This window comes from Lygodium microphyllum, chromosome 23 (assembly GCF_053477565.2).
Source record: "Lygodium microphyllum isolate KBCC chromosome 23, Lygodium_microphyllum_v1.1.10, whole genome shotgun sequence".
Taxonomy (NCBI): Eukaryota; Viridiplantae; Streptophyta; class Polypodiopsida; order Schizaeales; family Lygodiaceae; genus Lygodium; species Lygodium microphyllum.
The window spans coordinates 118,740,253-118,762,548 of NC_141157.1; the positions used below are offsets into that span (position 1 = coordinate 118,740,253).

Below are 22,296 nucleotides of genomic sequence, written 5' to 3' on the forward strand. Positions count from 1 at the left end.
TTGATGACTGTTCCAAGAAGATTTGGGTATACATGCTGAAAAAGAAAAGTGAAGTGTTTGCTAATTTAAAACTTTTCATGCATTTGTGACCATTCAGACAGGTTGAAAGCTGAAATGCTTGAGAACTGATAATGCGGGTGAGTTCGCATCGACTGAATTCAAGTCCTTTTGTGACTTGCATGGTATTAAGAGGAAGCTTACAACCCCTTACAGCCATAGTTATCAAGTACAAAAGGTACGATACGGTACAGTACGATAAAATTGTTAGATATGATCAATGCCCCACCCTCATTAGGTGCTACCAATGATCCATGGTGCTCAAAGTTGTAAGGCCCCCATTATGAGGAGAAGCCAAATGTGAGCCCGGACATTGGTTGAGTCCTGACTTGTATATCAGATGAGGTCTATGTGACCGGATGGCAAAAAGGTGACTGTTGTGGGTCTAATCTTTGGGTTAGACGGAGTGGTTAAGCTGGTAGCAACTCGAGGCACATTGCATTGAGTTGCGTGGTAAGGGAGTTAAAAGGGGCCCCTATTGTGGGGTCCGGGGGCCGCGGAAGCGGCCCCTGGCTGGGGGGTCCCAGGGGGGCCAGCGGCCCCCCTGGCGGGGGTCCGGGGGCAGCGCCCCCGGCCCGATGGTAAAGGGAATATTCCCTGGAATATTCCCTGGCCGACTAGTGGAGGCTCATATGGTAGGTCGGTCAGCAGGCCGACCTAACGACCTTCGCGGGCTATAAAAGCTAAACCCCTTCGCAGCCATCTCACACTCATCTTTCACCCAGTCAGAGTTGTTGTTCCAGCTAGCCTTAAGCTCTTCACCTATCTTCTGTCTAGATCGCCATCTAAGCTTCATTCATTGGAAGCGCACGGGTGGACAGAGCCATCTTTGTATCAGTTGTTTGGAGTTAAAGAATTTTACTGATTCTCCTCTTATCTGTTGTGTACTCTCTATCTCTTTCTCAGATTCTGTTCGCTGCGCCGTGTAATATTTTACAAAAATACGATACTAAATGGTACCTTAAGATTTTATCAGGTACGGTTCTATATTAGTATGACAAAAAAAATAACTTGATTATTTTGGACTAAAGATAATATAATAGATACTTCAAGTCTAAATAGCAATGCTATTAGAGTATATAAGATGAGTACTTGAGGGTAACATGCCAAAACCTAATGCGGAATGCACAACATATGCTACTGCTACCTACAACTTATAACTACATAGATGGGAGTGGATACATCATACATGCATGATCATACAAATAAGAGAAGTGTGAGCTTGAGAGAGAGAAGGTTGAGAGAAATTGTTTGAATCTCAAATAACCTAATCTCATGGGAGAATCATATTAATATAAGGAGCATTTAGATCGTCCCAAAGTATAGTTCGAATGGGAAAGATGGATCCATTAAGTTGGTACCTTATGGTACTAATACATAAGCTACGGTACCTAAAGTATGGTATAATATCAAATCTTTTATACGTAGTACTAGTGCAACTAGAGAGAGAAAGAGGCTAGAGAGAGAGAGAGAGAGAGAGAGAAGGCTTGAGAGAGGATAGGCAATTTCCCAACTACACAGAGAGAGAGAGAGAGAAGAGAGAGAGAGAGAGAAATCGCGATGGAGGACCGTCGTGCCCTGTCCGTGACCTACCTGTGGACGCCCGTTTCCTGAGCCGCCGACGTTGCTGCTTCCTGCCGCGGACGTTGACCTAAGCCGCCGCGCTATCGTCTCCTGCTGCCGAACGTTGACCTCAGGCGCCGCGTTTTCGACTCCTGCTGCCGGACGACGACCTGAGCCGCCGCGTTCTCGCCTCCTGCTGCCGGACGTCGACCTGCTCGCGGGCGCCTACCTGTGGCTGGTTCCAAGTCGCTGCGGACGCCCGTACCTGTACGTTCTGCCTCGTTTCTGCTTCGACGCCCGTACCTTCACGTTCTGCCTCGTTTCTGCTTCGTTTCCTGCCTTCCCGCCTTCTGCCTTGGCCATTCGCCGTCTGCCCAGATCGGAACCCTACTGTGCAAGCGTGCCTCACTGCTCTGCGTCTTGTCTGACGTCCCCCCTTAGCCTCGTGCACAGGTCGTTCTACCCTGCCGTTGTCTGTCCTCTCGACCCGTGCTGCCTCCCTGCGTGCGACCTTCCGTCTCTGTTCCGCGCGCGAGAGAGAGAAGAGAGAGAGAGAGAGAGAGAGAGAGAGAGAGCGAGAGAGCGGGCAACGCCAGAAGACAGCAGTATGGCTGGCCTGGATATGGATTTTCTCGACCGGACGGTGGCAGCCCTTGGCCCTGATTCCGATACCGAGGAGCCGGAGGATATGGTGCCCTGCACGGAGGAGATGCCTCCGGGCTCTGAACTGCCGCCTGCGGGCAAACGTTCCAAGCATACTCCTGACGAGCCAATGGGTCCTCAGGACCGTTCCTATGCGCAGGTTGCTTCTAATCCTGTGGATTCGCAGGAGATAGATTGGGAGCATTTGCTGGACTTCGCCAATACTCTGCTTGGCGACTATGTCCAGCACAACAATGAAACTTTCTCGGATGCGGGAACTGATGATGTGCTGGAAGCCACGGTGGACCCGAAATCAGTCTTGCGGTCCTTCTCAGTCTTTTATGACCGTGTAGTCATACTTTTCTTCACTGGCAGAATCCCCGTGCTTTCACATATTCGCCAGTGGCTGCATCATCTATTGCAAGGGGAATGTGTTGAGGAGATCTTCCTTGGACCTCGCGGCTTTTATGAGGTACTGTTGAAATCAGAAACCCATCGCGCTGAACTCCTGTCCAAGCTGCCATTATTCTTTGATCGCCGCTTGGTTCATGTTGTACCATGGCGCCCGATGGCCGATTTCCAGCGTCTGCTTCAACGCGAATGCCCGGTATGGGTGGAAGTGGAAAATTGTCCGGCAGTTTATTGGCCATTGTTGAAGGATGCGATGGCCATTGTGGGCACAGTGCTGGTGCCCCCAAGCCTCAGGGCTATGAATCGCAACCGTCTATGCATGTTATGGGACACAGCCAGGAAGAGGCCTGCGTGGCTTCGCCTCAATTGTTCTGGCATGCATCCCTTGCATTTTCGCTTGAAGTGGGGCAATTTTGCAGGCCACTGCTTTTCATGTGGTAAATTGGGGCATTTCATGGCCGAATGCCCTGAACGGCAATCGTCTTCCGAGGATGCACAGGCTGTGCTGCCAAAGGATGACATGGTCCTTGATGCCCCGACACAGGAGGCCCTTCAGCCGCCAAATGCTGTGGATAAAGGCAAGCAACAGGTCCTGGGTTTGGACTCTCGCAGCACTGATTGGATTGAGGCCCGTTCAAAAAAAGGTAAAAAGTTGGATGCAGGCATGGCCGATCCTGGGCCTACTGCTTCACAGGACTCCGTGCGCACGTATATGCGCAGGAGAGAAATGTTCACCTCACAGCCGGCTGCGCGTACTATCGCCCCGTCTGGCCCCCGTAATCAGTCTACAAGGAAAGCCTATACAGACGGCCCCAAGGGCCCACCTGCTAAGCTGGCGTTTGATACAAAAGGTAATGTGATTACACCCTGGGATCGGCGCTATCCCCGCCCTGCTTCCAAGGCAGTGGATTTTCCTTCTACCTCTAAAGCAGGTCGCCCGAATTCGTATGTAGTATTGGCTGATTTTCTGGATGAGGGTGTCCTAGATGCTCTCGCGGAAAAGGTACAATCGAGGCAACAGCCGCCTCGTTCCTGACTCCCTTTTTTGAAAGATATATGAAGATAGCCACCTGGAATGTGCAAGGCATTTGCTCTCGCCATAAGCAACATGCCATGTGGACGGTCTTGCATGAGAATAAGTGGGATGTATTGTGTGCAGTTGAGCACAAAAGTCACGCTGAAGCAGGCAAAATTGTGGATTGTCAGGGATTCCGTCTGTTTTATGCAGGGACACATGCTACGCACTATTCGAGCGTGCTGATGATTGTCCATGGAAAATACCAGCCTGTTCTTGTCAAAAATGATGTGCAGGGCCGCTTTCTGGTAATCGAAGTCTTATTTGAAGGAGAAATTTTATGGTTGCTGGGCCTCTATGCTCCCAACAATCCTGCCTCCCGACGGGATCTTTGGTCGACTTTGCAGGACTCCATGTCACTTGGCCGAAGGGGATTTTTGATGGGAGATTTCAATATGTGTGTTGACTCTTCTCAGTCCACTTCGGGGCATTCGGTAATGGATACGCCGGAAAGCCGGGTGTGGAATTCCTTTGCTTTGCGCGTGCTTAAACAAGATCTTTGGTCCTGGCTTCACCCTTCTTTTTCAGGCTTTACTTTTCATTCCGCACAATATGCCACTACTTGGTCGCGGCTGGACCGAATGTATATCATGCAGGGGGATGATTTTCTTCCCGAAATGCTGGAAATGAAGGTCTTGCAGCAATATGCGTTGTCGGACCATTTCCCCCTCCAGTTTGAGATGCAGGCACACTCCATTGCACCTTTTACGCTGTTGCTGGATAGGCTCCCTTTACGTTTCAACTCCTCTTATTTGACGCATCCAATTTTTCAGGGCTATATGCAGCAATTGATTGAGAGATTCTTATTGGACTTCGCCTCTGCCGGCCTGGCAGCATTTGCGCACCTGCTTTCTAATGTGCAGCGGGTTGCTCGGCAGTATGGGATTCATCGTGCCTCTTTGTCGGCGACGTCGACAGGCAGCACAGGACTTACTGGCTTTGGTCCGTCACTTGCTCGTGGATTCCCCAGATGATGATTTTCTGTTGTCACTAGAAAGGCGTTTGGCCCATCTTATTCAAGTTTTTCAGTTGAAATCTTATCAGCAGGCCAAGCTGCATAATTTGACTGACACATTGCAAGACAGTGCCTGCCAGTCTCATAAGTTCTTTCGCGCCTTGCATGCTTCTCCGGCTCGCGAAAATATGACCAGGCTCCAGGATTCGGACGGTCGCATGGTCACTGATCCGCAGACCATTGTCACCATGTGCAGGAATTATTTTATGGAACTTCTTGGCTCTTCTCCCTCGCCTTCTAGCCAGGTTACGCATGCCCGCTCGGCCTTCTATCATCTGGTCCGTCAGCAGGTTCCACTTGACATGCAAGCCACTTTGGAGGCGGATATTTGCGAGGAGGAGGTTATGGATGTTTTGTTGCATCTGCCTAAGGATAAAAGTCCTGGTTGGGATGGTATCACTAATGAATTCTTTGAGCACTCGGCCGCGCAGTTGGTGAAGCCATTGACGGTCATGTGTCAGCAGGTTTGGGAAACAGGGGTCATGCCTTCCTCATGGAAAGAAGGCGTTATCAAACTGATTCCCAAGGTCCCTTCGCCGTCAAAACTGCAACACTGGAGACCAATTTCTTTGATGGGCTCGATGTACAAAATCTTCTCCAAAGTGCTGGCGAATCGGCTTCACAAGCATCTTCCAGCTATTGTGCATCCCCTCCAATATGGTTTCATCAAGGGTCGCAACATTCTCCATAATATCTTGAATGTACAAATGGCTATTGACTATGCACGGCATTCCAGTCAGGAAGTGGTCTTGATTCAACTGGACTTGGAAAAGGCCTTTGACTATGTGGACTGGTCTTTCATTGCAGATCTCATGTCTGCTATGGGCTTTGGTACACGGATGTCCCAATTGATCTACACCATTAGTGCTGCGGCTTCTTCAAGAGTTATGCTCAATGGTGGGGTTACAGAGCCATTTGTCCTTGCTCGCTCGGTCCGACAAGGTTGCCCTTTGAGTCCTCTCTTCTTTGCCCTGGCAACTCACCCGGTCCTTTCAATGTTATCCTCAATGGCGGCTTCGGCTCAACTGGCCGGATTGTCTCTTCCTTTGGGGCAGCACTTCATTAGCCAATCTCTGGCTGATGATACTTTTATGATTTTGCGGGCAGACAAGGACAACATTCGAAAGGCATTAGATGTTTGGACACTCTTTGGTCAGGCCTCGGGTCTTCGCATCAATGCCTTTAAGTCGGCCATTCTCAGTTGCACGGAGCCTGATTTACAGTCATTAGGCTGGCAGGGTCAGGTGGTTTCCCGTGGATCCATTGTCAGGCATCTTGGCTACCCGTTGGGAGTGGATGTAAGGCCAAAGGACCTACTGGACTGGATTTCACAAAAGCTGGCAACGAAGTTTATGTATTGGAAGTCGCAAGCGTGGCCATTCCATGTGCGCCTCAAAGTGGCTCAGACCATTATGCTACCCATGCTAACGTATTTTTTGCCATTCCTGCCATGGACGCCTACTACTTTGAAGGCTCTTACTCATCCTGTTCGTTTCATGCTATGGAAGAAGGACTCCCTGCAATCAGGCATTTCATGGATTTCATGGCCGCATACATGTACCCCTAAACGCATGGGTGGCGGCGCGATTTTGGATGCAGAAACTCATATGGTGGCTCTTCGTTGGTCTCTTTTTCGTGCCATGTGTGTCGATCATCACCCGTGGACCATCATAGCCCGTTATTTTCTTGAGGACAGCGGGCTACGACATGGTAACACACGACTTCGGGCCTCCTGGTGGCATGTCCTTAATTCTGACTCTCGCTTTTCCAGTCCCTCTTCCTCTTTGTTATTGCACTTGGTCGGCTCGTGGAAAGTGGTGCTCCAAAAGGCCCGTTGGCATCCAGTAGGGGACCGTGTGCAGTCTAACTCCTTTCAGCTGGAATTGCTGGCAGTTTCCAGATTACTCTCGTGGGAAGACAAACATCAGCTCAGACCGAGATTTAACCGCATGGCCCGTTTAGGTCTGACGTCGATTGCGGATGCTACCCTTGCCACTCGCAACGTCCTTGCATCGTTTCGGACTGCTCGGAGACTCTTCAGGATCCCGCGCGGATACCGTGGTCTATGGGACAAGCTTTTATTGGAGCTTCACGATCGGCAACCCTTTCCTGCCCTGGCTGTGGATCGTCCTTGGCAGGACTGGGACCTTGCGGGCAGGTTGAGTCTGGAAAAGGCCTCTACCAATCAGATGTATCATCTTCTCATTCGAGATCACCACAAGCTGGGTGTGAAAGCTAATGCTGTTTGGGGACTGCGGAAATCGCGGACATGGTGGCAGGCAACCTTGATGGAAGGCTGGCTGAATAAGGCACCTTTCAAATGCAAGGTCTTCCTTTGGCGGGTAATGATTGGTGGTCTTCCTCTTGCCTCGGCCCTTTCCAAGCGTCGAATCTCGAATGGCAACTGTTTCTTCTGTACCACTACCGTGGAATCGGCCAGACATCGTTTTCTCTCTTGCCCGCTCGCCAAGAATATCCGGTTTCTCTTGTCGCAAATCTGGCAAGCGGTGGTGGGGTCCTCACTGACTCCTTTCGATTGGGTTTTTGTGCGCCCAAAGTACCCCACGCCGCCACAATTACATATGAAGATTTTATTTCTCTTTTTCAGATACTGGGGGTGCTGGCACATTTGGACCACGCGCAATGCTTTTCTTTTTGATTCGGCCTCTAATGTACCGAGACATATTGCCAGGCTTAAAGGGCTTTTGCATTGGCAGCTAGATCTCATTCGACATTCCGACTTGCTCCCTCAGGAGGATTTGCATCCCTGGCATATGGCAATAGCCTCTGGGTCGTTGCCATGATTGGTGTAACCTTTGTAGTACATTAGTACGCGGATTTCCCACACGTTGGGCTAGGGCCCTCGTGTCTATTGTAATCATGTCATCATGTAATCTTGTACTTTTTTCGTAATTAATACAATTACCTTTTACGAAAAAAAAAAGAAGGCTTGAGAGAAAAGAGGGTGTGAGAAGCTTGAGAGAGACAGAGAGAGAGAGGCTTGGGGGAGAAATAAGAAAGAAAGAAGAAAAAAAAAGGAAGGAGAAAGAAAAAAATAAAGTTGTAGACTTAAGGAGAGTGGCCAAGAAGTGCCCCATTTTTCGTATTAAATCGTACGGATACGTACCGTATGGATCGTACCATACAGATAAGTCCATACTATGTACGGAGACAACCCTGCTTATAGCCCTTCTTCAAATGGGGTGGTTGAAAGATATAACAAGACTTTATGTGAAAGAGTGTGGTGCATGCTGTCTACTGCTAATCTCCCTCATGAATTTAGGGGGCGAGGCACTCAAAACCACGGTTCACATTTGCAACCGCTCTCCAAATAGGTCCTTAAATAATGGCATCCCTGAGGAGGTTTGGTCTGGCAAATCAGCCTCATATGACCATTTACGAATATTTGGCGATAATGCTTTTGTGCATGTTAGGGATGAGTTGAGGAACAAACTTGACCCGAAATCCACCAAGGGCATTTTCATGGGCAATGGTAATGAGGGTGAATTTGGCTACAAAGTGTGGTTACCTCAGTCCAAGAAAATTATTCACAACCGTAATGTTGTGTTTAATGAGGCAAATTTGCTTAAAGAAGGCACTTTAGCCTCTAATGAAGATCTGAAAAATGTGAAGTTTCAAAGTTTGCAGTCACCTATTACTTCAGAAAATGAGCCTCATGGTGCTGTACCACAGGTTGAAAACAATGATCAGCCGGTTATTTTTGAGCCAGATGATGATCGATAGCAAATAGTAGCACAAGGAGATCACAAACAGCAAGATAGGCTTGCTGATTATGAAAATGCAGGTGCTGGAAACGAAAATGAAGGTGTTGTACAGCATGAACAGCATGCTGAAAATGACTTACAGCAGCCAATAAATGCTGAAAATAATCTACCTCCAGATGTAGACCCAATTCCTAAAAATTTTGATCATTGGGTATGCAAGTTTACACGCGTAAGAAGGAAACCACATAGGTTTGACCCCTCCTTGCATTATGTGATGTTTACAGATGAGGGTGAGTCTCTTACATACAAAGAGGCCAAGTCATGTGAATTCAGCACTAAGTGGGAGCTAGCTATGCAGGAAGAGATTAAATCTCTATATGCAAATGATACTTGGGAACTTGTATCATTGCCCAAGGGAAGGAAGCCACTTCCAAATAAATGGGTGTACAAAGTAAAGATAGTTGATGGAAAACCCAAGTACAAATCAAGGTTGGTTGCCAAAGGTTATGCACAAAAGGAAGGGATTGACTTCCAAGAGGTCTTTTCACCTGTTGTGAAGATGGCCACTCTACGAGTGCTTTTTGCTCTCACTGCTATCTTGGACTTAGAGCTATATCAAATGGATGTAAAAACAGCTTTCTTGCATGGTGACATTGACGAGGAAATCTACATGAAACAGCCCGAAGACATTGTAGTTCCTGGAAAAGAGCAGATGGTGTGTAAACTAAAATGCAACTGTATGTGCTGAAGCAAGCACCACCGTAGTGGTACAAAAAGTTTGACACCTTTATGCTGTCTCATGAGTTTACACGCAACCATGCAGATCATTGCTTGTACACGAAAAAGGATACAGATGGCAGCCCCATCATATTTGTTTTGTATACGGATGATATGTTGCTAGCTGGGAAAAGAAAGACTAGCTTGGATGCTCTCAAAAATCAGTTGAAATCAGCCTTCTCCATGAAAGATTTGGGAAATGCATAGCATATTTTGGGCATGAGGATTCGTAGAGATAGAATGCAGAAATTGTTGTTTTTATCTCAAGAAAAGTACATTGAAAAGGTACTGGACAGATTTAACATGGCTGAAGCCAACCCTTTTGGGGTGCCCTTACCTCCTTATCTCAAGCTTAGCAAAGCCAACAGCCCAAAAGATGACGTGGAAGTAAATGCTATGAAAGGAGTCCCTTATGCATCAGCTTGTGGCTCTCTTATGTATGCTATGGTTGCTACTCATCCAAACATTGCTCATGCACAAGGAGATCATGGACAGCAAGATAGACTTGTTAATTATGAAACTACAGGTACTGGTAATGAAAATGAAGGTGTTGTACAACATGAAAAGCATGCTGAAAATGGCTTACAACAGCCAATAAATGCTGAAAATAACATACATCCAGATATAGACCCAATTCCTAAAAATGTAGATCATTGGGTACCCAAGACTACACGCTTAACAAGGCAGCCACATAGGTTTGACCCCTCCTTGCATTATGTGATGCTTACAGAAGAGGGTGAGCCTCTTACATATAATGAGGCCAAGTCATGCAAATTCAGCAGTAAGTGGGAGCTAGCTATGCACGAAGAGATTAAATCTCTATATGCTAATCATACTTGGGACCTTGTGTCGTTGCCCAAAGGAAGGAAGCCTCTTCCAAACAAATGGGTTTACAAAGCAAAGACACTTGATGGGAAACCCAAGTACAAGGCAAGACTAGTTGCCAAACGGTATGCACAGAAGGAAGGGATTGACTTCCAAGAGGTCTTCTCAACTGTTGTGAAGATGACCACTCCACGCGTGCTTTTTGCTCTCACTCCTGTATTGGACTTAGAGCTATACCAAATGGATGTGAAAACAGTTTTTTTTGCATGATGACATTGATGAGGAAATCTACATGAAACACACCGAGGGCTTTGTAATTCCTGGAAAAGAGCAGATGGTGTGTAAACTAAAACGCACCTTGTATCGGCTAAAGCAAGCACCACGGCAGTGGTACAAAAAGTTTAATACGTTTATGCTCTCTCATGGGTTTACACGCAGTCATGCATATCATTGTTTTGTCAACAAGTTATGTCAAATCCTGGCAAAACACATTGGGAAGTTGTCAAGTGTATTCTTTGATACCTAAAGGGTAAACAAAGAAAGTGTATTTGCTATGGGCAGGGTGCACTTAGTTTGAAGGGTTATTGTGATACAAACATGGTAGGTGACTTGGACACTCGTAGGTCCACCAACGGATATGTCTTCATAGTTGCTGGTGGGACTGTGTCTTGGTGCTCTAGGTTACAAAACATCGTTGCACTCAATACCACTGAAGCTGAATACATATCAGCTACTGAAGCTTCTAAGGAAGCTATATGGTTGAGTAGACTCGCAGAGGATCTCGGCATGTCTATGGATACTGCAGTGTTGGGATGTGATAGCCAGAGTGTTGTGTATCTCGCTAAAAATGCAATGTATCATTCACGCACAAAGCATATAGATGTGCGATATCACTTCATTAGACAGATTCTGGAAGATAGTCAAATCACATTGACCAAGATCAAAACACAAGACAACCCTACAGATGTTCTCACTAAAAGTGTTACATTAATAAATGTAACTTATGGGAGACAGGCGCCAGGGATGACCGTCCGGGGGCCTTGGGCACCCGAACGGGGTCAAGGGGAGCCTAGAAAGTACGTGAGTTCCAAAAAATAGAATAGCTCACCTCAAGTTGACAGCTGGCAATCGAGTCACAATAGAGTTGGGGGGCCAGCAACTTTCTAGGCATGGTTGGGTGGTGAGACAGAGGTATCTCTCGTTTTTTTTTTGGGAACTGAGGAAGAGCGGGGCACCTTATGAGAAGTCTCCTGCACTTAATACTAGTATCAGAGGCGGGTCACGTCAGTCGTCGTCTTCTCGGGAACTGCAGCCGGGTCACGTCAGTCGTCGTCTTCTGTGTTGGCGATGGCGACCACGTTGTTCTCTGTGTTAGCGATGGCGACCACGATGGGATCTGCAGTTGCGCTACATTAATCGTTATATCTTGTGTTGGCGACCACGACGGACAGGTGCAAACCAAGCCATGCTAATCGTCAACGTTCGCGCTGGCGATCACGGTGGGACTAAGTCCCGCCTTAATATTTCTGGTCACAGCCTATGTTCCCACACGACCTATCGAGGGTGATTAATTACACCCATACCCAGCACTCCTACCGACAGGCCGTGTTCCCAGCTGCTCCGTTCTTCGCACCATCTCTACCTTACAGGGATCATTAACTTCTGTTTTATCTTTGTAATCAAGGAAGTACCTCAACTTTGTACGCAAATTTTTTATATTTGTTTTCAAATTCCAGTGTATTGATGGAGGGGAAAGAGAGAGAGGGGGTAATCGAAGGCTCCCCATGAAACGGAAATACAAGAAGAACAATGGGAAGAATTTTTTGCCACACGAGAAGAATTTGATGATCTAACTGCTCGTGTGCAAGCACAGGGGGTTCAAATGGAGTTGCTAACTCAAGCACTCACAAAAATAAAATCTCAATTAGCCTTGTTACTAGAAAGGGATAAAAATAAGGTAGAAACCTCGGACATTCCGTCTTCATCGAAAGATCTAGATGTGACTATGCGAGATCCTAGGAAACCCCACCAAAAGCTGAGGGATAACCCAGGTTAAAAGATATGAAACCCCCTCAGTTTCACGGGGTGGAAAAAGACAAAAATAAAGATACTATCTTTAATTTTCTCCAAAAATGGGAGGATTTGCACAAACTTAAGAATACTCCACCACATCTCCAAGCGCTGGAGGCCAATCTAACCTTGGAGCCAAAGGCATATAAATGGTGGAGAACTTTAAAGGAGGCAAACAAAATACCCGAAACTTGGGCTTAATTTGAATCGGTCTTTTTGAAAGAATTCCTTCCTAAAAATGAAATGAAAAGAAATTGGGAAGATTGGGATTATGTCAGACAAAAGGGAAGACCCCTGCTGACATATTTGGAGGAGTATCGTGAGATAATCCTCAAATTGGAAGGAATAGATGAATTTCAAAAGACAAGAGGATTCATAAGGGGACTAGATAAGGCCTATAAAAAGGAAGTGAAAAGGAGTTCACCTAAGACGCTTGAAGAGGCAATTAAATTTGCATTAATCAATGAAGATAATACTACTAGATATAGTATTTATTGTGATGTATGGTAATGAGCTGAAACCACCAATTTTCATTGAGCTCAAGATGATGATAATGCAGAACATGGTCAACTTTTTGCACACTATGCAAGACATGTTGAGATTTGCGAAAAAAAGCATTGAGATAACTCACGATTGTGCTACATTTTATCACCGAAATCAATACCCTTGAGAGCTCCATGAGGGCGTATGGTTTTACCTTAAAGTCCCAAAGGACTTTGATTCAATAAGTACAAGAAAATATTGTAAGTTATCTTCAAGATATTGTGGTCCTTTCCAAATTACTAGGACAATAAGCAACGTATTTTATGAGCTTGCTTTACCTTCAAAAATCCAAGTTCAACTAGTGTTTCACCTGACTCCTTGGTAAGAGCAACTAGAACAAGGTGAATTGATAGTTCCAATTGAGAAAGTTTCACAGCTTCAGGATATTACCCGCTATCCTCTACCCGAATTCGAATTGATTCTTAATCATAGGGCTAAATAAACCCATTAGATTAATTGTTTATCTCAAGTATTCAATCAACTAAAAGAATTGCTTGGAGATGAAGGCTACTTGGGAGTCAATACATTCATTGAAAAGTCGCATTTTCCACTTCATTCTTGAGGATATTGCTAAGGAAAATTATCAAGTGGATGTCTAATTTCAATACTTTGCTTAGCATTGGAATGATTGTCAAATGCAAAAGTTGTAATAAGTTATATTAGTCTAGGGAATTTAATTGGTCAATAAATGTTAGTGGTGACATTAAAACTAAGCATTAATTAATAGATTAATGCCAATTCAAGGAACAATAAATGTACAAGACCACTTGGGGTTTAAAATGGCCTAGCCAATTAAACTATGGATGGACATTTTTCTTTGCAAGGATAAAGGGCTAAATTAATTTTCAGGATTATTGATTCTGAAAATTAATTTAAAATGGCTTAAAATTCATTTGAAAGGATACCACTTGGTAGAATCTTCCCATGCAAGAGAAAGAGGTTGGTTGGAGCTAGAGAGCCTATTCTGCATTATGTAGGAGAGAAGACGAGTAGGCTGGTTGCTGCCGCCAGCGATTTTGAAGAATTTCCAATAAATTGAGCACTCATTCATTGCCAACAGCCAATCCTAGATCCTTCCTGACATCACGTGACAGCCTAGGAGGGCTGGATTCAGCAGTGCAACAGCATTTGAATCAAGCAATAGCATCCTTGTGGTCCCACGTTGCAAGTGACATTCATTTTTGGCTTTATTCTGAGTGCTGGGTGCCATCTCAATAAAATTTCTAGCAGCAAAGTAGAGACCTTTCTCTCTGCTCAGCATTCTCTTCCATACTCCAGCCAATTCTCAGCAATTTTCAGCAATTCTTCCCAACCATTCTCAGGCCCAAGTGAAGAGCAGCTGTGTCTTTCCTATTGTAAACCCCAATTTGCAGCAGAATTTAGGGTTTACCAACATTCTCAAGTCTTGTGCTCAAGAATTGTAGGCTTAGGACTTGAAATCAGCTGCTGGAAATTGGATATTTTTAAGCATTCTATAAGGTCAGCCCATCCCAATAGAATTTGGGGCTGGATTTGACTGGTCAAGGGACAATTGAAGGCCAATCCCCTATCAAATCAAAGGGCAAATTGGTTTAAAGGCTTGCTAGTCATTTATGATAGCAAGAGGAATTGGATTTCGAATAAGATTAGAGGAATATCAATGTAATTCCTCCCATTGCAGTATAAGTTAAAGAAATACCGCAAGGGCAGCTAGTTTTTGGGGCAATCGGGAGTCTATTTCCAAGATTAATCAATGACATTTGTATTTCAAATCATTTAGCACCCATCCAGTGAAAGGAGGCTGGTTTCATGATTCAAACACTAGATCTTCCCCTTGACATCCTTGTAATCATCCCCAATTGCACTACAATGTGTCAAAAGCAAAAGATACTACACTAAAATTTTTAGAAGGTATCATAGTAAAACGACATCGGCCACTATTGTTTAACCATGCTACTACCAAACACTTCTGAACATTTCCAGCCAGCATAACCAAAACACAAAAAGAATCCAAAACTACTGCCAGAACCTCATGGAATGCATCCATTACCAAAATATCATATAACCAATCAACCATTAGAACATATAGACTAAGCATAGACCATGGCTGAACTATCAATAGCATCTTATATCACATTGTTGTCTACAAGAACCAACTGAACACCATTCAGAACTTATAATCACCAACTAAAAACCAGTGCAACTAATAATCAAACTCTAATGATCAATGATTGATGGTCCATAATTGATGATCATAGTTTGATGCACAAGTACATGTGAAAAACCATACCAATTTACATACTATATATCTACAATCACTAGTATATTGAATAGTGATCCCATGGCAAACATACTACCAACAAACAATACCTTGGATGTATGCTAAAATACGTCCGAGATCCACTATACACTAGAGATGTCAATCACTAGGGGAGTGGAACTTCTAACCCCCCCCCCTTCACCATTAGCAAATGCTATGGACCTCTACTCTCTTAAGCCTGAATGAGCAATCAACTCTAGCTGAAGAGCATCAAGGTAGAACTTCAACAAGTGAGGATGGTTTGCCAAGTAGCTCTCTTCCATTCATTTAGCACCCATTGGTGAATAGTTCTAGAACTTCACAAATATCTTCTAGAAGCTCTACCTCTGATCTTTCTTTCCTTTTAAGCCAAAATTTGCTTGGGCACCAAAATCTCATCCGGTTCCTCAATCTCAAGCTGAATTTCAGCATTCATATCCTCACATACATCACCATGAAAATACCTCAATAAGTTCACATGAAAGGCATTATGTATTTGTCAATGTGGAGGCAATTTCAGCCTATATGTGACATCACTGATCTTATTCAATACCTAGAAAGGCCCATAGCAACTCATATTCAGCTTCAAATACAATCTCATCTTTGTCCTTTATTTTATTCAACCATGCCTTTTCAAAATTCAGCAATACATAATTGCCCTCTTCAAACTGCAAAACTCATCAATGGCCATCAATACCCTCTTTTGCTTCTCTTGCGATCTCTAAAGGGGTTGTTTTACCTTCTGATAAGCCACATCCATGTTCTCAACACACCAACCAGCATCAAAGATCTTACCTTTGGTGTGCAAAATAGGGGGATGATTCCTTGTCACCCTCCACAACCTCATATGGAGCCTTACCAATGAAACTATGCATTGTATTATTATATGCAAACTCAACCAAAGGCAAATAATGCTCCCACAATGTCTTATGCTTTGATACATAGCATCTAAAGAGATCCGCGACAGTGGAATTTGCATCTTTGAACTATCCATCTATCTATGGATGAAATGACAAAGAAAATTTTCTCTATCCATGCTCTGCAAAGATCAATAGCAAGCACATTAGCCTCACCACTAAGCACATCAAGGACCCAGCTGATGTTTTGGGTCTTTTACCCTTCAGATCCTCTTTGCTATCAGCCTTTGACACTTGCTATTTACTACAACTTGCCATATGCCCCTCCTACTCACAAATGAAGCACTTATTTGTAGCCCTCAATTCTTTACATGAGGCAGTATTCTTCCATATCCTTTGCTATTCTATCTATTTTTTAATTTATCTACAAGTCTTCCTCTTTTCTCAGCCTTAGAAGTCTTCTTCAATGACTTATCATCATCACCCTTGAAGCCCCTCGGCCTCCCACGTGGCAAAGCATCAGCAATCCATGTTGTTTCTATAAGTCTTGACATGCCCCTCACGATAGTCTTGATGCAAAAATCACCAATATTTTTGACAAACCCACAACGATAATATCTAATCTACTCGAAAAGAGGAACAACACGATCAGAAGTGATGGGCAACCACACCTCCCAAAACTTATTATTATATTGTTCCAAGTTTTTACTTTGCGATGCATTCAAGTTACGCCGCACAATCATTACATCGACTTTGAAGGTACTCCTCAACCATGAAGCAAATAATTGTTGGAACTGAACCCCCGAGTTGATGATGCTCTACCTTGCATCAAAAGTAATGACCACCACTACAGTGCATTCCCTTACAAAAACGTGGTTGTCTTTCATATTCTTGACAACTCAATGAAGTTTTCTCTTAGGTAGGCTGCATCAAACTGTTGAATGAAAGTCAACGCTTTCAATCTATCCTATTCGTTGTCATGAGGACAAGTATTTTTGAAACCTCACCTAACATGTGGATTAATTTTTAATCACATGATTAAGTAAATGTTGCACATGTGAGGTGCAATTGAGATTAGAGTAAATATACGAGCCCGAGACCCGAGGAAATCATAGGATATCAAAGGCAAAAGTTGCTATAAGTTATACCGCACAGGTACTTGGTGGTATCTGGTACCAATTGTTAGCCTGGGTCATTCATTTGGCCATAAGTATTAGTTGGTGACACTAGAGAAGTGGCGTTTAATGGTACCTAACGCCAATCCGATGGTCAAAGATGGCGCAAAGATAGTCGGGAATGGAAGTTGCCTAGCCAATTTAATTATTGGTCAGTCAAATTATTTTTCAGGGCACCAAAATAATTATTAGATTAATTTTCAGTATTTAAAGGCTGAAAATTAATATTTAATTATGGATAATGCTGGAAAAACCATTTGGGAAGGCTACCACTTGTCAAAAAAGCCCATACAAGTCTGAAAAACGTCTTTAGAGACTGGAGAGATGCATTTTTATAAATTCAATCTGCAAGAGAGAGAGAGAGAGGAGAGGCTGCTGGTTTTATTTGCAGCCATTGGAGGACCTTCTAAGGCTGCCAAGGGCAGGAGAAGACTAATCAACAGCAAGAGACAGCATCTACAAACTGTTGAGACAAGGCGGCATCAGTAAATGACTAATTTTCTTCAATTCTTTGCATCTACAAGCTGTTGTGGCAAGGCAGCAACTGCATTTCACTGATTTTCAGTCCTTCGTGCCTGAATTTTCTCTCTACAGCTTTCCTTCTCATCTCCCAGCCATTTCACAGCTTTGCTCCGAAGATCTCAGCATTTGGACCCTTGGAGGCTGGGAAATTTCAAATTTCTTTGCTGTAAACCCTAATCTATAGCAGCAATTAGGGTTTAGCAGTAGCCTCGGAAACGTGCTAGAAATTGGAAGCTCCAAGACTTGGATTCAACAGGGCTGAAGTTGTTTTTAGCCTATTTAAGTGGAGGAAGCAGCAAATAATTGAATTTGGGGCATTTTCCATCTCCATCAAAGTGGATGAAGGCCAATTGATTGCCCGAATCAAGGGGCAAATTGGTTTAAAGACTTACTAGTAATTCATCACAGCAAGAGGAGTTGGAATACTAAAAGGGATTGAGAGAATCCCATTGTAAATCAACTTCTTCTTCAATAAAGCTAAAGAAATACCGAAAGGGGCGCCAATTTTGGAGCCAATCGGGTGTGCGTTGTCCAAGATCAGTAGGTAAATTTGTATTTTCAGATTTGCATTAACTGTTTATTGTTGTAATTAAGTTGTAATCAAGGATTTACCACCCATCCACGGAAGGAAGGCTGGTTACATTCGCCAATGAAAACCTCAAACTTCACTATACTACTCTTATCATAGTCTTTTGCTTTGCCTTTTGATGGCAAATTATCAAAGACCAATCACTACAAAAAGATTACACTTGCTGTAGCAACAGTCTAACCAGCATTAAATGGTGGCTCCATAGATGCACTACTAAATGTACAACTTTATACCCCAGGCCTCATACCAACATTGCTATACGTTTGAGATTTGCATTCCCCTTGCAATATACAAATGCGTTGGGCCTTGCATACCCTACGTAGGTGGCTACACATTATATACATTTGCTCCCTGTATTTCCATGGCTGAAGCATTGCTATCCATTCATTGCTTGGAAAATTGATCCACCTCCAAAGTACCTCACGTGACTCACATTAGTATGCATAACTTGCTGTCCAAAAACCATTGGATTGCCACTTCCAAGTTGGGCTTGCATTTGCATCGATTGCTCCACTGGCATTGTTTGCTTTTCTTCATTCCCCACATTTGAAATATCACGAGGCCACATTGCCTCTTCTTAAGTATATCTTGTTGTCGCAAAGCTCTAGAAGACGACTTCGTCTTCCTACCTTTGCTATTCTTTGCAAAATTCCAAAAGCACATGAACCAAGTTCTTTTGCCGATTGCACTAATATATCAGTTGATGTCCTCAATTGATCTTTGAACTAGTCATCAAATTCCTCATCTTCTTGCTAATCATCAAAATCAAGAGGCCTTGAAGGACCTGCATTTTGCTCTAAACCAACATTCACAGCTTGCAACCCATGCTGAGTGTCTTGTTCAAGATCAAACAATGCATTTTCCCCAACATTTCATGAATTTTCAGACTTAAAAGGCATCATCATTGCTTGATCCCACCTCCCTATATGAAGACAAGCTTGCTATAGCACTTGGCTGATCACAAATTCATCTCATATACAATGCTTCTAACTTCCAATCAAGTGCCACGAGCCCACCAATTCAAGGGAGTCAATAGTATCCCAACAATGGAAACTGAAACCAATCTTCCTTTTCTAAAGGGTGATCAATGACCTAACTTTGCACTAATTACAGCAGGCAATAAATTCACATAAACTAAAATATAAACATTATTGATCAATCTTGGACAATAGACTCGATTAGCCCAAAAAACTAGTGCCCCTTAAAGTATTTCGTTAACTTGTATTGCAATTGAAAGAAGTACATTTAGATTGCTCCAATCTCCTTTGATATTCAATGACTCTTACTCTCATAAATGACTAGCAAGTGCATATTTGATTGCAAATGCTACACAAAGCATTAAATATACACATCCCCATGACAACAACAATCATTCATAAGGGGGGGAGTGCTATATTCTTGGACATCTGGATGGGCACTAGTAGCATTGGTCACAGAGGTCATGAAGTGACTTAGTGTGAATGCGCTAAGGGTACTTCAAGGTTCGGGCAGCTAAGTCCTATTTATAGGACTCAAGGCCCTAGGTATGGGACGAAATGCCAGCCCTTGGGACGTGGTTATGAGCCAGTTTGTTGCTAGCTCCCAAGCTCAAGGGTGAGCTCGTTTGGTTCTATGGCTGGTACAGTGGGAGCTGAGTCTGATGTCCATCTTTCTATGTTCCTCGATACAACTTGTGCCGTGTCTTGTGTGCAAGTTGGCTCCTAGGTGGACGTTTCACACGCTTCTCTAAAGTTCCCCACACAAGCTGTAAGCCAACCAACTAGAAGGAAATGTTGCTACCAAGGAAGAGATCAGCAAAATATCTGCAAGAAATGCAAGGAGAAGAGGAGGGGTAAGGACGAGGGCAGAATAGTGGCAACAATGTTGGAAGGGGGGCAGGCAATGAGAGAAAGGGCAGCAATGGCAGTGGCAGCAACAAAAAGACAACAAATAGGAGGAAAGAGAAGGGGTGGTAGAGGCAGCAAATGTTGGAAGTGACTAGTGGATGGCAGAAGAGGGGGGCAGTGCGAACCCAAGCAGAGCTGGTGGGGATGAGCAAACTGCACTGCAATGGCATGGGGAAACTAAGGTAGATTGGCAAAGGGGCTTGCAAGGGCTCGGGGTGCAGGCTGATAAGGAAAGGGGCAACCATCAGCTAGATGGTAAGTCACAGTTTGAACAGATAGTGCTTGCCAGGCTGTTGCTGAAACTACAAGGCTCAGATCTCTTGTGCATGAAACTAAGTGGTAGCAATTGGTGTACAAGATGAGGTAGCAGATTTCTCAAAGCTCCAGTTCTAGCACAACCTCAACTAGACCTCATAGAGCTCCATACAACAATAGTAAAAAACCACTTGCGGAGCCACTAACAAATGGACAAAGGTTTGCAAAGGACCTCAAGGTGAACCTTTGAAAGACCAAATGGTCTTCAAACCTCTACTAAGTGGACAGCCAATGCAGCACCACAATTCACATTTCAAGGCAATATAGTGTACCATGTAAGGCCCCGTACGCACTTGCACGGGTGAAAGAAATTGCAATCAATAAGCCTTGGACTAACATACAAGGATGTGTAGTGGAATAACCTCATAAAGACAAACAAAAGGCTAGCTTAGTGCAAATTCTAATACAAGCATTCCTTACCAAAGATCCCCATGTCCACGTAGCACATGCTCAAGTCTTTAAGATCTTTCAATGTCTATCCAGAAGAAAATTTAATAGACCAGTTCACTTAAATCACCTGAATTGATCAACCATTTATCAACCAGAAAACTAATTATATAAATGGTTTATCTAGTAATTATCAGGGACACGTGTATATAAAAACAAGGCATTAAGTCTGTGAAAATGATAAACTTTGCTGTGTTAACAGTGTTCTTTGGGCAATCTATCATGGAAAGGATGGTCTCCTAAACTCTTTCCGCAATTCTGTAACAGTCAGTTGCAACACTACTAACCTTGTCAAGACCAACATCCACATAAGAGCCCGATCCAGAAGCTTCCTTCTCAACAACTACTCCTGACCATAAAGGTAATATAGGATCAGAAAATAATATGCTGATGATGATCTTTCAAAATGTTAATTGAAGAGTTATCTGATTAGCTGAAATGGGTAACTAAAAAGCAGATACATGCTTAACAAGGTGATAAGAAAGAAATGTTATCAAAATGAAAAGAACATACATTGAACCTAGAGGGAATTACACTGATGAAAAGAAAAACCTCTCGAATAACTACTGCCATTATTTTGCGCAATCATTGATTGATCCAATTATAACACAGGCTCCTGTTGCAAAATATTCTAAGCTTCCTAGATCTACTTCCAAATCAAATGATGATGTGTTGCCATATTCCCATCAATGTCAAACATAATGCCTTAATCCAAGAATCATGCAGATCCAATAAATAAAAGGCATGCTAAGTAGTATGTTCTTTGAAAATTTAAAGTGCCTGACTTTCAAGAAAATCAAAGTTGCACAAAATCTGGAGGGAGGTCACATGCCAAGGTTGCCAAAAGTTCTCAAAAGAAGCTTTTCTTTTCAGGAGTGCTTATGGCGGATGATTTTGGACAATGTTTGAACCATGTTTGTGCATGGCTTAATCGTTTGTGCAAATGCTTCTCCAACTTGGATGGAATCATGCATTTTCCTGTTCAGGTACAGCATGCTTTGGTTAATCATATTTGTCCAGGTTGGTCAAAATCATAATCCCCTGCCCATGATTGCATCTGCTCTTTGTATTATTTGCTTAAATATACTGAAATACACACGCTGCCTTATACAGTGGATACTTTGATCATGGATGGAACTCTTCTATAGGGTCGTCCTTTCAATGTGGTAAATCTGGCCAGATGGCAAAACATAAAATACCCCCTTCACAATTATTTGATCTTTCATCACTACCCCAAGCTGAAAACTCTTATTCAAGTCAAAAAGCAGATCAGAAAAGCTTTGGTTACTTCATTGGCAAGGGGAATGCAGCCATACAAACATTCAAGCCTGTCAAGGCCTTGGGGAAGAACTAGTGAAGATGGTTGACTGATGTACCAAAACAAAGCTAGGGGGCACTTTGCTTACCAATGGAAAATCAACAGCCAAGGCTTTCAAAGTCAATGATACAGCAATTAAGGTAGCTACTTTGATCATGGATGGAGCTCTTCCACAGGATCATCTTTTAGATGTGGTAAATCTGGCC

The 22,296-nt window shown here is 43.7% G+C and overlaps 1 protein-coding gene across 3 annotated transcripts in view; it reads right to left on the reverse strand.

Moving 5' to 3' along the window:
• Positions 1-22,296, reverse strand: part of LOC148016666 (methyltransferase C9orf114 protein) — a 102,359-nt gene that overhangs the window by 16,649 nt on the left and 63,414 nt on the right. For 2 of the 3 annotated variants that reach the window (XM_087664413.1, XM_087664411.1), the window contains exon 5: positions 21,060-21,121. In XM_087664413.1, coding sequence (XP_087520539.1) covers positions 21,060-21,121 — 62 coding nt within the window. The remainder of the gene's footprint in view (positions 1-21,059; positions 21,122-22,296) is intronic. The other variant, XM_087664412.1, reaches the window with a different exon arrangement.